Here is a 15344-nt window from a genome sequence, read left to right on the forward strand (position 1 = left end):
GGGCAGGCCACGCAGACAGGAAGAGGAGAATCGTGTACACGCAGCTAATGGAATTCAGCACTAGGCAGGCACATGCAGCCACCAGACTCACTTCCCAGCTCTAGACTCACCTTAAGGCGGCACTGCCCCCTACTAACCGGGATGGACCACCCACGCCAGGGTGCTAAACACACAGCCAACCCAGGTCTGAGGCCTGGCCATCCAGAGTCGAGTGGCCTGCAGCCCTGACAGAAGAGCATCAAACTGAAGACCATGATCAGCACCTTAGCATCCAGCCTTGTGTCCCTGGATATGGAGCCCAGCCCCTAAAGCTTTCACTCCAGGCAGGACTCTGGAATTGCTCCACCTTCATGGGAAGGGGCAATGGCAGAGGTGAGAGCACCCTCCTCACCACTCCTTGGAGCCCATATGTACTCAGCACATGGAGAAGGAAGAGAGGAGCCTGCCCTGAAGGAGCGAAGAGCCCAGCACCACCATAATTCCTTTCAGAAGCCATGCACTTCCATGTGCAGGATCTGCTGGCCCATGTAGACAGAACAGCACCACCCTAATGTCTCAGCTGCCCTGGTGGGAAGTGCTGGGATTCTCTTTTTTTGAAGACGCAGGCCTGTAAGCAGAACATCTGTAGGAGCTGCTGGCTGCCGGCCATCAGCTACAAATCTACATAGATGTTAAATCCAACCCCATGTTGACAGTGTGACACATCTCCCAGTAACCACAGCTCCAAAGTGAGCAGCTTCTCCCCATTTAATGCAGCTCCAGAAGGCCAGGATGTGGCCCCAAGCCAGGGAGAGGATGGCCCAGTGCCGTAGCAGTACACTTCCAAAGGAAATGAGTAGCTGCTTTCCCACCTTCTGCCCTGGTCGCTTTGCCTCTCTTGCCCTCCCTGCATATTCTGACGCTCCCACGCAGGCCGCACCCGGTGTGGGCAGCCTGCTTCCTCCCCCGGCACAGGAGCCTGCTGCCGCTTTAATCAAGGCAGCGGCTGGGGCTATCCAAGCCTCAGGAGCTGTTCGGAGGGAGCCCCTGCAAGCTGGGCTTGCATGGGTTTATCCAGTTACACACGCTGCTGGATTCAAAGGGAAATGCCAGGCTCCCTCCACACACACATCACTCCAGCTGAGGGAAACTGCTCTGGCTGTCGCAGGCCAACCCCCAGCCTAGCTCTCTTTTGAGGGGAAAGGAAACACTCTGCAATGGGCCCAGAGAGGAGCAGGCCAAGTGGCCCTACAACCACTGCTGTGCGGCCCCAGAGGGGAGCGGGAGAATGCCTTTGGGTTCTCACGTGGAACCTTGCTGCCCACGCTGTCAGTGTAGAAAGAGCTCTTGGGGTCACCGGGGGTAGTTCTCTGAGCACATCTGCTCCCTGTGCAGTGCCAGTCAAAACCCTAACAGAATGGTACGAGCCATCAGGAAGGGGCTAAGGCAGACAATATCATAATGCCGCTAGATAAATCCCTGGTACTCCCACATCTTGACTAGTACGTGCAGTGCTGGTCGCGCCACTAGAAACATATCTTAAAATTGGAAAAAGGACAGAGAAGGGCAACAGAAATGAGTAGGGGTATGGACCAGCTTCTGCATGAGGAGAGATTATAAAGTCTGGTGCTCTTCATCTTGGAAAGAGACGACCAATGGGGGATATGACAGAGGTCTATAAAATTATGACTGGTGTGGAGAAAGTTAATGGCAAAGTATTATTTACCTCTTACTGTGACACATGAACCAGAGGTCACCCAATAAATTAACAGGCAGCAGGTTTAAAACAAACAAAAGGAAGTACTTCTTCACACAGCGCATGGACAACCTGTGGAACTCATTGCCAGGGGATTTTGTGAAGGACAAAACTATAATGGGGTTCAAAAGGAATTAGCTATGTTCATGGAGGATTGGTCCATCAATGGCTATTAGCCCAGATGGTCAGGGACACAACCCCATGCTCTAGGTATCTCTAAACCTCTGACTGCCGGATGCTGGGACTGGATGACGGGACGGATCACTTGATGGTTACCTGTTCTGTTCATTCCCTGTGGGGCACCTGGCACTGGCCACTGTCAGAAGACAGGATACTGGGCTAGATGGACTACTGGTCTGACCCAGTATGGCCAGGAGTTGGCTGGACCCACAGGGAGCCCCTGAAAAGCCCTGGGATCTGAAATATCCCTATGACCCCCACAGATTTAGAGTGGCCCCTGTGTGTGAGTCACAGGGAGATGAGCTGCGAGAGGCAGGAGACCCTGGAAAGGGGCAGAAGGGCAGTGATAAAGCTGAGAGCAGCTCTGCTGGAGCTTATCCACCTGGCTCAGGAGCTCTTAACCTCGCATAGATCTGACTGTTTCTGGCCAAACCTGACACCCTGATCACTGGGCTTTGCCCTGTGGCAGGTGTGGGGAGAGACTCTGATCAACAGAGTAGGATGGGCAGAAATGGCAAAGGTGCCACATAGCTGCCTGTGGGAGAGCCGGCTGTACCCACCCCGGATGGTGCTGGAGGCTACTGGCTCCCGTCTGGGCAAGGAGACCATTTGCATCTGTCTGGCGGGGGCAGTGAGCAGCAATAAGTCGAACGCTGCTGAGGTGTCAGGGGCCTGGCCTCCCTGGGAGCCTGAGCCAGATTCTGGAGTGCAAACAGCTTCACGCAAGCCAGCGTACTTCAAGCCTGCTGAGCTTGGATGTCCACAGACGTGGCGACATCTCCTGCTTGCAGCCTTTGAGAAAGGCACGCAGGTGAGCACAGGCAAGCTGCCTGGAGAGTCAGTGGCCCAGGGCACCATGCCCCAGGGCTCACCAGCCCTCCAGAACAGCCGCCCTAGGGCTATGGAGAACAAATGTGCACCTCCAGGTTGGCCACTCTCTCCTCTACACCAGCTAGGACACAGGGCCTGATCCCTGGGCAGAGAACTGTTGGCTCCAGCCACACCAGGTAAAGCGTCCTCTCTGCAGTGGTGAACATGCCAGTGCCCCGACTTCACCCAGCACCCCGGCAGTGACTTCTGGGCTGTTTTTATTTCTCTCCCCACCTTTTTGTTCAGTATTGCTGCCTGGTGTGTTCCACCTCAGAGATGGCCGCCTTTCCATGGCGGAGAGTGATTCCTGTGTGCGTGTGAGAGCAGGCTGGGAGTCCACAGTGGGAAAGGCTCTGTTTATGTGTTGAGTGTTCTTTCCATGGGCTGGAGGCCTCCCTTAAAGATGGGATGGGAATAAAAGGGTTAGTCTTTGCTCCTCAACAATTTCTGCCCTGTCTTCTCAAGGGAAACTGCTTGGTCAGGGCTTCCTTTTCTTCCCCAGCACAAATGGTGTCCTGAGATTTGCTGGTAAACTTGGGGATAGGATGTAAAATTCCACAGTTAACTGTGTGAAGAGAGAATAAAGAGCCAGTCATTTGCGCTGGCTCGGAAAGCTGGTGTCCTGGGTGTGGGGGAGCGGCTACAAACCTTGTGTGCTGTGAGCGAGGGGCAGAGGTGGGGTGGGGGAGTCCGTCGCTGTTGCTGCTTGGCGTATTGCAGGGGCAGGAGGCTGCAGATTGCGAGATGGTACGTGATGTAATCTGGTCGTGGACATGTCACGAGTTCTGGTGCTCTGAAGGGCTTCTCCAAGCTAGGCGCAGGTTTTGCTATACCTGCTTTACAAGGGCTGACGTCTTGCTCTCTGATTAGTGATGGGCAAGAATCTTCTTGTGAGGCCGTTTATTGCTCAGGTAATCTAGAGTCAAAGCCACTGGTCACTCGCCCTTAAATGTTGTCTAGCCTCCCTTGGGCTGAGTTCTACACAGAACTCATGGCCCCAGCACCTTACAGATCAGGACTTGCAGTGGGATATGATAGCAGAAATGCCCAGCAGAGCTTTGAGCTCGAGGCTGAGGTCCTGGAGCAGGGGGACGATAGGCTATGGGCAGCAGCAGCAGGGTATAGCATTCAAAGCTGAGCATCTCCCGTTCAGACAGACAGCAGTGACTGGAGGGAGTTGCGAGAAGAGCACTGAGGATGGTCAGGGGCTGGAGGAGAGAGGTGTGAAAGGTGTGCGTGGCTCTGCAGTGGGGAGGCTGGTGTGAGGCGGGGCGGTCAGGAGAAGTCGGGTGGAGGTGAGGTGAGTGTCAGGAAGGCTTGCTGCGTGTGAGCTTTGCAAGGCTGTGGAAGGGTCTCCAAAGGGCAGGCTGGGAGCCCCATCAGGGGCCACTAGCAAATCTAGGGAAAAGGCCAGCCTAACGAACCTTAGACTCTCCTCCAGATCCTGCCACCACACAACCTCATGTGGCTTCTGGGCTGGGAGTGTGCTGACAGCCTCAAACCTGCATCGCTGGGCCAGCCTGCTGATCTGGCTTGTGAGCAGTGCTCTCCTGCGGCCCTGGCTGGGCTGGGAGCAATTCTGCAAGCTATGAAACCTTCCAAGGCCAGGACATTTTGCCTTCATTTGTTCCAACAGCTGAGACTTGGGCTAACCTGAGAGCTGGAGGTTTAGAGCAATTTGCAAAGGGCTGCGGAGGCGGTTTCTGGGCATGGCCGCTTGGGAGGACGAGTGGCAAGTCTAATAGCAGCCTTGTCTACACCACCAACTGGCTGTCCCCTGCTAGCACTGGTGGGAGCCCTCGGGTGGGCAGCGGTTCAGCTCCAGCTGCTATCCTCAGCGCCATGCCGATTAAGCTGGCTCTGAGCAGATACGATGAATGTGGTGCTGGAGCCAGGGAACAGGCTGTGCGCAGGCTCCCCATAGCGCCAATCCCAGGGCAGGGGAACCCCTGTATTGGGGGTGGTGGGGGAAGGGGCCGTAGAAATCTAGTGTGGAGGAGGTTGGTGCGTTTGCAGCACTTAATGTCTCTGGCCCTGCTGCTCCATCCATGCATGCTCTGCCCGGTGCCGCCCTCAGTGTGAGGGTCCGTGCGAGGGAGGCTGGAGAGCCTGTGCACCCGGCATCCTTTCCCAGTCCTCTCAGGATGGGGGAGGCGGTTTCCCTTCTCCTCACTTCGTGATGCTGCTACATGCAATGTGCTTCTCTCTGTCCTACAAACAGATGGGGAAGCCTCTGCCTCTGTCACATCCTCCCCCGCGCTTTCACGGAGACCAGAGGAATTTCTCAGCTGTGCATTTCACCTTGTGGCTAATGGCTCTGGGGGCCCCCATAGCATGTTCTCCAGAGCTGCCCGGACACCAGGTCACTCAAGCCGTCCTGGTCTCATGTGCCTCATGCCCGGGGCGCATTCTGCCTTCTCCCATTCAGCTGCACCCTCTTACCGCACGAGTGTCTCCTGTGTTGGGCTTTAGTAGGTCACCCTGCAGTCCCTGTGCTGGGGCCATGGGTTTGTGACCACATTCAGAGGGGGTGAAATGACCATGTGCTTGGAGGAGATGAAACCCACTGAGTGGGTTTAATAGAGGGGCCTAGACACAAGCTCAGGGACTGAGTCCTTCTCTGGGCCTGCCCCTGCCCTTGCAGAGCGGGCGAAGGCCGGGGCTCTGTCTGGGGGCTGGCAGTATTCTGTTTTGGCTGAGTCTGCTGCCCCTGCTCTCCTGAGCTCTGGTCGACTTGGGTTTGCACAGAAGGGGCGAGAGCCTCCCGCAGCTCCTCATGAGACAGGGTGTCTGAATGCATTCCTGATTCAGCCCAGCTTTGGCTCTCCTCCCCTGGGTGCTGGCAAGGCTCCGAGAGTCCATTCCCATCGAGCTCTGCCTTGCTTTTTCCTGCTCCTATTTTAAGTTTTGGTTCCCAGCTGCGTCTTCACCACGTGGCCATGCTCTGTTTGTTTCCAGGCCTCTATTAAAAGACAGTGCCCATGCGGGAGCGCTCGTAGGAGGCCTGGGCTGGCAGGCTGGCTAATTCGGGCCTGGTAACCCTGTGTGGCCTTCTGGCAGCCTGGAAACATCCTGTTTTGGTTTCTAAAATCTCTCTGGGCTGCTTCTAGCTTGTCTGTATTGAGAAGGGCCCAGCATGTGCCTGAAGCTGCCTGCTCCGATGGGGTCCAGCCTGGGTGGGGAGCACCGCCACCTCCCTTCCCCCAGCTGGAGCACCTGGTAGCTGGGCTGTCAGCACAGGCTTTGCCGTTAGCTTTGGGTAGACCATGTCCCTTGTCCTCACTGCCACCTGGCTTCAGAAGGGAAGCTCCTTTCCAAGAGACTGCGGGGAGAGGCATTGACTCGCCTGGAGGGAGCAGGGAGAATGTTCCTCTTGGGGCCAGAGATCTCCCCACAGTGTGTTGAGTGCAGTGGGTTTGGTCTTTAGCCCTTTACAACTGGCCCTCACTGCAGCAGAGCCCAGGCCCTGAGCTCAGGCCTTGCCTCAACCAGGGTTTGGACTTGAGCGGTTTAACGGGGTATGTGTGCGTTGGGAGGGTTATAATGAGAACTGTGGCCAGAGCCAAGGCTGTTTCTCTAGGGCTGCCCCATGGGAGGAATTGTGACTAGACAGAAACAGGCCTAGCTGCTCCTGCTCGCATGCCGACCCATCCGGCTGCTGAACAGAGCCAGCTGCTCTTGTCAGTGGCTGATTTCTCTGTAGCAATCAGCTTCTGCTATTGCCCACGTTCCCTCCCTGTCCCAGGGTCACGCTCGGCTGCTCCCTACGGGGAGCAAGAACTGAGCAACTGGAAGCAATTGTGGGCTTGTCAGCCCTCGTGTGGGGCACAATAGATGTTGTGGCCCTGTGGCTGCCAAGCTGCCTTTTCCTCCCCGATCCCAGCTCTGGGCAGAGTCCTGAACTGCAGGGACAGCGGGAGGGTTTTGCCCTTTTAAGGTGATAGCTTGTCTGGACTCTTTCCTGTCGGTGCTCCCCCCCTCTCCCTGCAGAAGGGGCTGCTTCAGCAGGGCTCATTTGGAAGCAGTGCTCTGCCCTATGGTCCTGAGCTGCTCGAGCCAGGTGGGGGAGAGTCCTGGCTGTTCTCTGCCTGAAGGGTTCTCCCTGCCCTCATTTACAGAGCTAGTGTAAAAAGCCCACTTGGAACATCATCTGAATGCCAGGTTATTTCCATGAGTCAGTGATTCCCGTTTCCCTCTCCTCACTCCCCAGCCTTAAACAGACGTATCTTCTGTGGCCACCAGAGCCTTCCAGGCTGCTCCTTGCCCCAGAAAGGGCTCTGTTTTTTGGTGGCTGTGATCCAACTCCCCTACCAGCCGGCCCTGAGCTCTGCCCCACCCTGCTCAGACATGGTCTTCAGCCAGCAAGGGTGAAGCGGTTCCTTTTCCTGAGGGTCTCCGTGCTCTGCTGGGGCACAGAGCAGTGAAGGGACCATGCATCTAGAATCGGGGACCCAGTTTGCCACCAGTTGCCAGCAGAGCTGGCTCGAAACTTGGATTGTGTCAGTGCGGCCCAGGGTTAAAGCTTGCGTAGGAACCATGGCAGCTGCCAGCGTTTTGCTCCTGCTGGAGGCCTCAGCTGGCACATGGGTCTCTCCCCCCGTAGCCAGGTCAGTACAGACCGGATTCCCTAATCATGTTTGTGTAACTGCTTTGGCTGGTTCCCCCTTCCTCCCCGCTCTGTGCAGCCAGAGAGCCCAGGGTACATAGCTCTGCATCCTGCTGCTGCTCCATGTACGTTGATTAGTGTTCTATTTCTATTATGGTAGCACCCAAAGGCCCCCGGGGGATTGGGCCCCTTGGTCCTGGGCACTCTGCATTGTGTGCCCTGGCCACTGTCCTGCTGAGGGATGTGCTCAGAATGCAGTGACACCCAAGGGGTCAGGCAGCACAGCGGATGTGATGGCAGGAGAGCTGCACTGTAGACACAAAGTGAAGCAGGAACTGTGTGTGTGTGTGTGTGTGTGTGTGCGTGCCTGTGACCAGATCCCTGTTGCAAGTTGTAGTGTAGACAGGACTTGCCCGAGGTCACACAGCAAGCTAGGAGTGGAGACAGTAATAGAACCTGTGAGACCTGACTCCAGTCCCTTGCTCACCCAGGAGCCTGGGCAGAGTTGGAGACAGATCTGTGGCTTTGTGGCACACCCATTTCTTGGCTGGCTAGCAGAGGCATTGTTCCACTGAGAGACTGGCTTCCTCCTTAGCTCTGCTGCCCTGTCCCTGCGATCTCCTGACCTTCAGCCCTCGTGCCACTGTCCTGGTCTCAGTCAAGGGGTGTGCCTAGATTCAAGGGCAGCTAGTGTGCCCTGCTCTGTCGACAGGCCTCTTCTCCAGATCTCCAGCTCTGTACACCTCACTGAAATGATGCTGCCAATGCATGTTAATTCATGAGGAGGGGAGTGTTGGCTAGAAGGCAGAGGTTGATGGCTTAGGTGTATCACAGCCCTCCGCTAAGGAGTGGGGTGATCCTGTGAGTTCTGGAAGGAGCAGGCTGTATGGAAGTATTCCCAAGGCTCTGGCTCCTGCCGGCCCTCCTGGTGTGCATGGCCTCTTTGCTTGTGCATGAGATTTTAACCCCTTGATTTGTGTGGAATAAAGAAGACAGGCTATTCTTCAGGGGTCTGTGCTGAGAGCAGAGGGAAGGACTCTGTGCCTGGGAGTTGACCAGCCATGTGTAAGAGCCCCCCCATTTCCTCCAGTCAATGTTAATGTTGGTGCTAACTTGGGGTTGAGGGCTAGGGGCTTCAAATAACCTTTGGGTAGACATGGATCAGCCTGAAAATTAACTGCTGCCCCCAAACATAGCTGCCAAGTGTAATGGGTTTTATGAAAGTTATGTAAAATAAGATAATTTGCATATTTACAAATAATTTGCATATGCCCCTAACTTGATCTTAAATGAGTGGTTTTACTGTGGGTGAAACATCCGCTGGCAGCCCTAGAGAATGAAGCCTGGCGTGTATTTACAGAGCCAGAGCAGGGTAAGCTTCATGTGCGCGCTGCCCTGCAGCATGGCCCATCCTGGGGGGAGGGCCACTTGCAGTAACAAGGCAGTGCCTTCTCAGGACCTGAGACCCACCAAACTCCTCTTACAGAGGGGCCCCAAACATCCATTAGATGGGAACAGCTTTTCATCCTGGCTGAGCTAACCTGAGCTCAGGCAAGTCCAGGGTCTGTCTGTAGGAAACACTGCAAAACCTTCCTCTTTGAAAACCCCTTTCCATCCTTTGCGTGGCCCTCACAGCATTGCCACTTCACCCTAACAACTGCAGGGGGCGTGGCTGAACTCTAAAACCCCTCCCCCAAGCAGGACTTTCCTCCAGAAATGGAGAATGCCCAAGAGCTCAGGGAGCCTGGTGGAGCGCTCACTGTTGCAATCCATGTCATGTGGAAGGCTCTCAGCTACCAGTGGTTGGCAGCCGTACAATCCCAGTAGTATAAAATGGGCAGAGAGCTGCGCTGGGTTCAGGATGAAGACCGATAGGTGAAAGCTTTGTAAGCCATCAGCAATGCCCTGAGGTGTCTAATGCCCCAACAAGTGTGAAAATCAGAGGGGGTCCTATATAAATGTCACATTAAAAACCAGTGTAGTTAGAAGAATGTTAAGGTTGCAAAGTCAAGCCCTCAACAGTTAGGAAAAGCCAGAATGAAGGTTCCCAGTGTTCCCTTAACACTCCCTCGCATGCGTATATGTTAGGATAGTCTTGAACTCCATAGTCACACATTAGACTCATAGAAATGTGGGACTTGGAAGGACCCCGAGAGGTTTTCTAGCCCCTGTGCTGAGGCAGGGCTAAGTATTATCTAGACTGTGCCTGGCTCGTGTTTGTCTAACCTGCTCTGAAAAATCTCCAATGACAGAGATTCTGCAGCCTCCCTAGGTAATTTGTTCCAGTGCTTAACCATCCTGACAGGAAGTTTTTCCTGATGTCCAACCTGAATCTCCCTTGCTGCAATGTAAGCCCATTGCATCTTGTCCTGTCCTCAGTGGTTCAGGAGAGCAATTTATCACCCTCCTCTTTATAACACTCTTTTCCGTACTTGAAGGCTGTTAGCTCCCCTCCCCACCCCTCCTTCTCCAGACTAAACAAGCGCAGTTTATCAGTCTTTCCTTGTAGGTCATTGTTTTTTCCTGTATCAGCTGTCAGCAGGGTTTCAGATCCATAGCACAGACCTCTCCCATCTGAGAGAGAGCCTGCATGGCTGGTGCAGCCTGAGAGAGGGGGTAGTGGGCGGGCGGGCAGCAGGGGCAGTAGCAGCCTCTCTCATCCCTGTTCAGATCCTGCCCAATTCCCTTCCCCATTGAGTCACCCCAGCCTCTGGCTCCCCCATCCCTCCCCGGGGCAGGCTCTATGCTGGCTGAGTGCCTGAAGCCAGGTGTCACCCACCTCCAGCAGCTGCTGCAGGAGGAACTGCATCTCCTGCCCACAGCTCAGCCAAATGCATGGCCTGCAGGCAGGTGTCACAGGGCTTTTAAGTGTGTGTGTGTGTGTCACATGAGCTGTGTGACGCTGGGCAGCTGTGCTCTAAAAAGCATAGGCATAACCCAACTTAGCACTGCTGCAGGGCTGGGCTGCCTGTCAGCATGCCATCTGCTGGGTGGTCTCCTCCACCCAGGTCAACTGAGTCAAGAGCTCAGGCCCGATGGTCAGGGACAGGTGGCAGATGAGCTCCCTCCACCAGTGCTTCAAGCCACTTGGTGGGGCGTGGGTCCAGTGCTCTATCTCTGCATTTACCTTTCCGCCATGCATCCTTCTCTGCCAGAGAACTGGCAGGATTTGGATGCCAGGGTGGGTTAGCGGCTGCAGAGACAGGACTGCTTTGGTGCCTCTCCCTGTGAGGGAGGGCACTAGTGCTCAACCACCTGGTCTTGTCCATGCTCCGACACCAGCTCAACCCTGAGCCCGGCCCCGGAGATCCCGGCCCAGCTCCAGAGGGTAGCTCTGGAGTTCTTCTGGCCAGGACTGCACTGGGTCTCTGCAGGGGTCCTGAGTCTTCCCCTGAAGGAGGGAGGACAGAGCCTGGTCTGCCTCCACAGCCAGGTCCATGTCTTCCACTTCCAGGCCCTGCAGAGACTCCTTTACAGTGCAGGTACTCCGGTGAGGAGCACGTTGGTGCACACCTTCCTCTGCCGCCTCCGAGGGCTCCGATACGACTGGCAGCTATTTTCTCTCCATCCGAGCAGTCTTCTGTGAGACCTCTCTGAGCTGCCAGTCTTCTACCAGGACCTTCTCCAGATCTGGAAGCTGTTCTTTGCGACTAGGTCCATTGTGGCCACCGAGGGGGAGGACCTCCTCGCGGAGCACCTGCTACACAACCCCAACCTACATGTACAGGTGGCGGAGTCCCCCCTCCGTGCACCGGAGACTGGTCCTGGCACAAACCACCAGAATCAGAGATCTCCTGGATTATGACAGTGGGGACTGGATGGATCCGCAAGTGCTTGGTCAGTAGCACGGGGCTCTCCACCCTCCTGACCCCCTGTGTGTGCTCCAGGAGGTGGGGGTAGCCTTGTCACCCACCTCTTGGGTTTTCCTTGAGCGGGCACTGGGAGAGGGTGCTCCCCACTCACCCCAGGCCCTCCGGACCTTTTCATCGTGCCCCTGTCCCGCGAGCCCCCCAGCTCCCTCCCCTCCATAACCTGAGCCAGCTGCACACCCTGCAGCCAGTTCGCTTCAGAAACGTGCCAAGGGAACACATTTACATGCTTGTGCTCCACACATTTCACTTTCTGACCCTCGTGTCCCGCCCCGATGCCAAATGGTGGGACTATTTACCACCTGTAGAGGGTGAGGAACCCTGATGGGTCAGACTCTATTCCACCCTCGTCCCACAGCCCACCAGGGATGTTGGTTGGCGGCTCCTTCATGGAACCGTGAGCTCAGGCATGTGCCTGGCACGGTTCACCCCCATCTCCGATACCTGCCCCTTTTGTGGTGTGAGGGAGAACCTGGCACAAGCTTATCTGAAATGCACCAAGTTGCAGCCTCTATTCCGGCTCCTCCAGAACCTCCTGCTGAGGTTCTGGCTACACTTTTCCCCAGACTTCTTCATATATTCACACCCTGTCCATGGCCCCACCAAGTTGCGAGACCTCCTCCTGGCCCTGGCCAAAGTGGCCGTCTTCAACACCAGGAGGAGGATGCTGGATGAGGGGGTGCTCTGCGACTGGGGGCCTATTTCTGCTCCTCCCTGGTCTCACGCATCCAAGTAGAGTTCCTCTGGGCGGCATCCGCTGGCTTCCTAGACAGCTTTGAGGAGCAGTGGGCACTGTCCAGGGTTCTCTGCTCGGTGTCCCCCGCTGGATCCCTAGTTCCGAACCTGTGACCTCCACTTCTTTCCCTGTTATTCTTTAGTTGTCCCCTGTGTTTAGTTGGATCCCAGGTCTAATGGTCCCTCCTGCAAGGCTGGGGGAGGGGCCTTTAGACATGCGTGGGCTTACGCCTGCCTGTTTCCTGGAAATTCAATATGGCCAACAACTCCTGTCTGAGACCAGTGTGTCTGAAACTAGCTTTCCAGGACCCCAGCGCCCAGCCAGCCTGTCCCCTCCTGCATGGGGAGTGGTTGGCACTGTGATTCCAGTGCTGCCATGTCCCATTGCCCTTCCCTACTCACCTGTGGCTGGTGTGTGGTGCTAAGGTTCTCCTGAATTGCTCTGCTCAGCCTTACTGTGAGACATGCCATGTTTTCTTAGGCTGCAAGGGCTGGAGGCTGGAGTCCTCGAGTGGGAGGCTGCTCAGTGAGTGAAGTTGGCTGGCCGTGCCCACACACTCTTTGGGAACGGCAGTGTCTCAGGCATAGCAGGGGGGAATTTTGCCCACAGGGACAGGTGCACTGAACTGAGCCTCGGGAGTTACTTCATGAGAGAGCTGCATGACTGGGGAGAGGTGAGCTTGGCTCTAAAATGTGACCGCCGCTGATAGGGAGAGTCCTGTGTCTAGATCTGGCTTGGGGACCAGATCTGATTCGAATGCAGGAGTGGTAGGGCTCCCAAGTACCAAATAACCAAGTGTCTCTCAGAAGAGACTTGGACTATTCATTGATACGCCCATTAGTGCAAGGTGAGCAGAGGCGTGTGGAACTGAGACCTCTGAGCCCTAATGCCCAGCACCAAAGCCCACACGCTGTTCCTCCTGGACTCCCCATTGCTGGGACTTGGGCACGAGTGGCCAAGGTGTGTCTGGAACCAGTGTGCCTGCCTGCCTCTGAGCTGGGTGTTCTGGAGAGAGGGTGTATGAAGTTAGGTAGGTGCTCTGGGGAGCACGATGGCGTGGGACTCACTGGGAAGGCTGGCAGGGTGCACCTGGAGGGAGGGGTAGTCTGTGGCCTTCAGCACAGTTCCAGGCAAAAGGAAGTGAGGAGTTTCCTTCTGAGGCCAGCCTGGTCTCTGACCTGTTATGTGTCATTATCCCGCAGGACACACAGAAATTCAGCTGGAGCAGCCAGACAGAACGCAGGGAATGGAGACCACAGTCCCAGCACCAGGGTCCGCCACCGACAGCAAGTCAAGAGTCCAAGCACAGCGAATGGCACAGGTGAAGCATGGGACTGGATGGGCTGATGCTTGGCTTTTCAGGTACTGGCTCTGGCAGGCAGCGCTCAGGGCCTCAGCTGGTGGAGCAAGATGAAGCTGTACGGATGCTTGTTGAGCCAAAGCGATCTCCCGGTAACACACAGTGTGGCCCCTGGCTGCCCTGGAATTTCATGAAAATATTGTGTAATGTGGCCAAAGACTACTGGTCCCAGCCTGCAATGCTCTATTTTGATCCAAACAGACGGCCCACGGTATGTACTGGGACTTGTGCTGTCCCCGCATTGCTATATTTAAGGAGAGAGAAGTTCCATTCTGGGCCAGTTAGGAGCATCCTTTGGGTTCCTTGTGAGTTGCCATTGTGGCCCCATGACTGAGTAATTGGAACAGCTCTGCCATGGATTCCAAGGTCTGAACGGACCATTGTGATCCTCTAGTCTGACCTCTTGTATAGCACAGGCTAGAGAACTGTCCCCAAATAACTTCCAGAGCAGATCTTTTAAAAAAAAAGCCATTCTTCATTTAAAAATTCTCAGTGGTGGAGAATTCACCGTGACTTTTGGTAAGTTGTTCCAACAGTTAATTACTTGCACTGTTAAAAATTTACACCTTATTTCCAATCTGAATTTGTCTAGCTTCAACTTCCAGCCATTAGATTGTGTTAGACCTTTCTCTGGTAGATCGAAGAGCCCACTATTAAATATTTTTTCCCCATGTAGATACTTGTGGACTGTGATCAAGTCACCCCTTATGCTTCTCTTTGTTGAGCTAATTAGACTGAGCTATTTGAGTCTGTCACTACATGGCATATGTTCTCATCCTTCAGTCATTCTTGTGGCTCTTCTCTGAACCCTCTCCAATTTGTCAACATTGTTTTTGAATTGTGGGCACCAGAACTGGATACAATATTCCAGCAACAGTCACACCAGTGCCAAATTCAGAAGTAAAATAACTTCTCTACTTCTCCTTGAGATTCCTCTGGTTAAACATTCCAGGATCGCATTAGCTGTTTTGACCATTAGGAGTTCATGTTCAGCTGATTGTCCACTATGACCCCCAATCTTTTCAGAGTCACTGCTTCCCAGGATAGAGTCATCCATTCTGTAAATGTGGCTGACGTTTTTTGTTCCTAGATGTACATATTTACATTTAACTGTATAAAAACCCATATTGTTTGATTGCGCCTAGTTTACCAAGTGATCTAGATCACTCTCAGTGACTTGTCCTCGTCATTATTTATCATTGCTCCAATTTTTGCATCATCTGCAACTTTATCATTGATGAGCTTACATTTTCTTCCAGGTCATTGATAAAAGTATTCAATAACCTAGGGCCAAGAACCAATCCCCCCTGAGGGGACACCCATTTAATTTATGATTCCCCATTTACAGTTACATTTTGAGGCTTATCAGTTAGCCAGTTTTTAATCCACTTAACGTGTGCCATGTTAATTTTATATAGTTCTAGTTTTTTAATGAAAACGTGCAAAGCCTCATCAAATTCCTTGCAGAAGACCAAATATATTACATCAACACTTCTACCTTTATCAACCAAACTTGTAATGTCAAACTAAGTTCATTTTTTAATGACAGATCTATTTGCCGTAACCCATGTTGATTTGCATTAATTACATTATCCTCCTTTAGTTTAGTATTAATCGAGGCCTGTATCAGTGGCTCCATTATCTTGCCCAGGGTTGATGTCAGGCAGAAAGGCCTATAATTACCATGGCACAATGTTAGCCTTCTTCCAGTCTTCGGGAACAACTACCCCAGTGCTCCAAGACTTACTGAAAACCAGCATTAACGGTTCAGTGGGCACTTCATCCAGCTCTTTTAAAACTCTTGGATGCAAGTTATCTGGACCTGCTGATTTTAAAAATGTCTGACTTTAGTAGCTTCTGTTTAACATCCACCAGAGATGCAAGTGGAATGGAAAGAGTGTTACCACCACCACCATTTGTTTTCCCACCCCAGCTATAGAACAGCAATACTGTGACATACCAGGGTACAGGCCAGACCAGTGTGGGGC

General features: G+C 54.0%; 1 protein-coding gene across 3 annotated transcripts in view; it reads left to right on the top strand.

Annotated features, from left to right (window-relative positions):
- WWP2 (WW domain containing E3 ubiquitin protein ligase 2) overlaps window positions 1-15344 on the top strand; it is a 93405-nt gene that overhangs the window by 32260 nt on the left and 45801 nt on the right. For all 3 annotated transcript variants that reach the window (XM_073308344.1, XM_073308346.1, XM_073308347.1), the window contains one exon: window positions 13199-13317. In XM_073308344.1, coding sequence (XP_073164445.1) covers window positions 13199-13317 — 119 coding nt within the window. The remainder of the gene's footprint in view (window positions 1-13198; window positions 13318-15344) is intronic.

Source organism: Lepidochelys kempii, chromosome 12, assembly GCF_965140265.1.
Source record: "Lepidochelys kempii isolate rLepKem1 chromosome 12, rLepKem1.hap2, whole genome shotgun sequence".
NCBI classification, from domain to species: Eukaryota; Metazoa; Chordata; order Testudines; family Cheloniidae; genus Lepidochelys; species Lepidochelys kempii.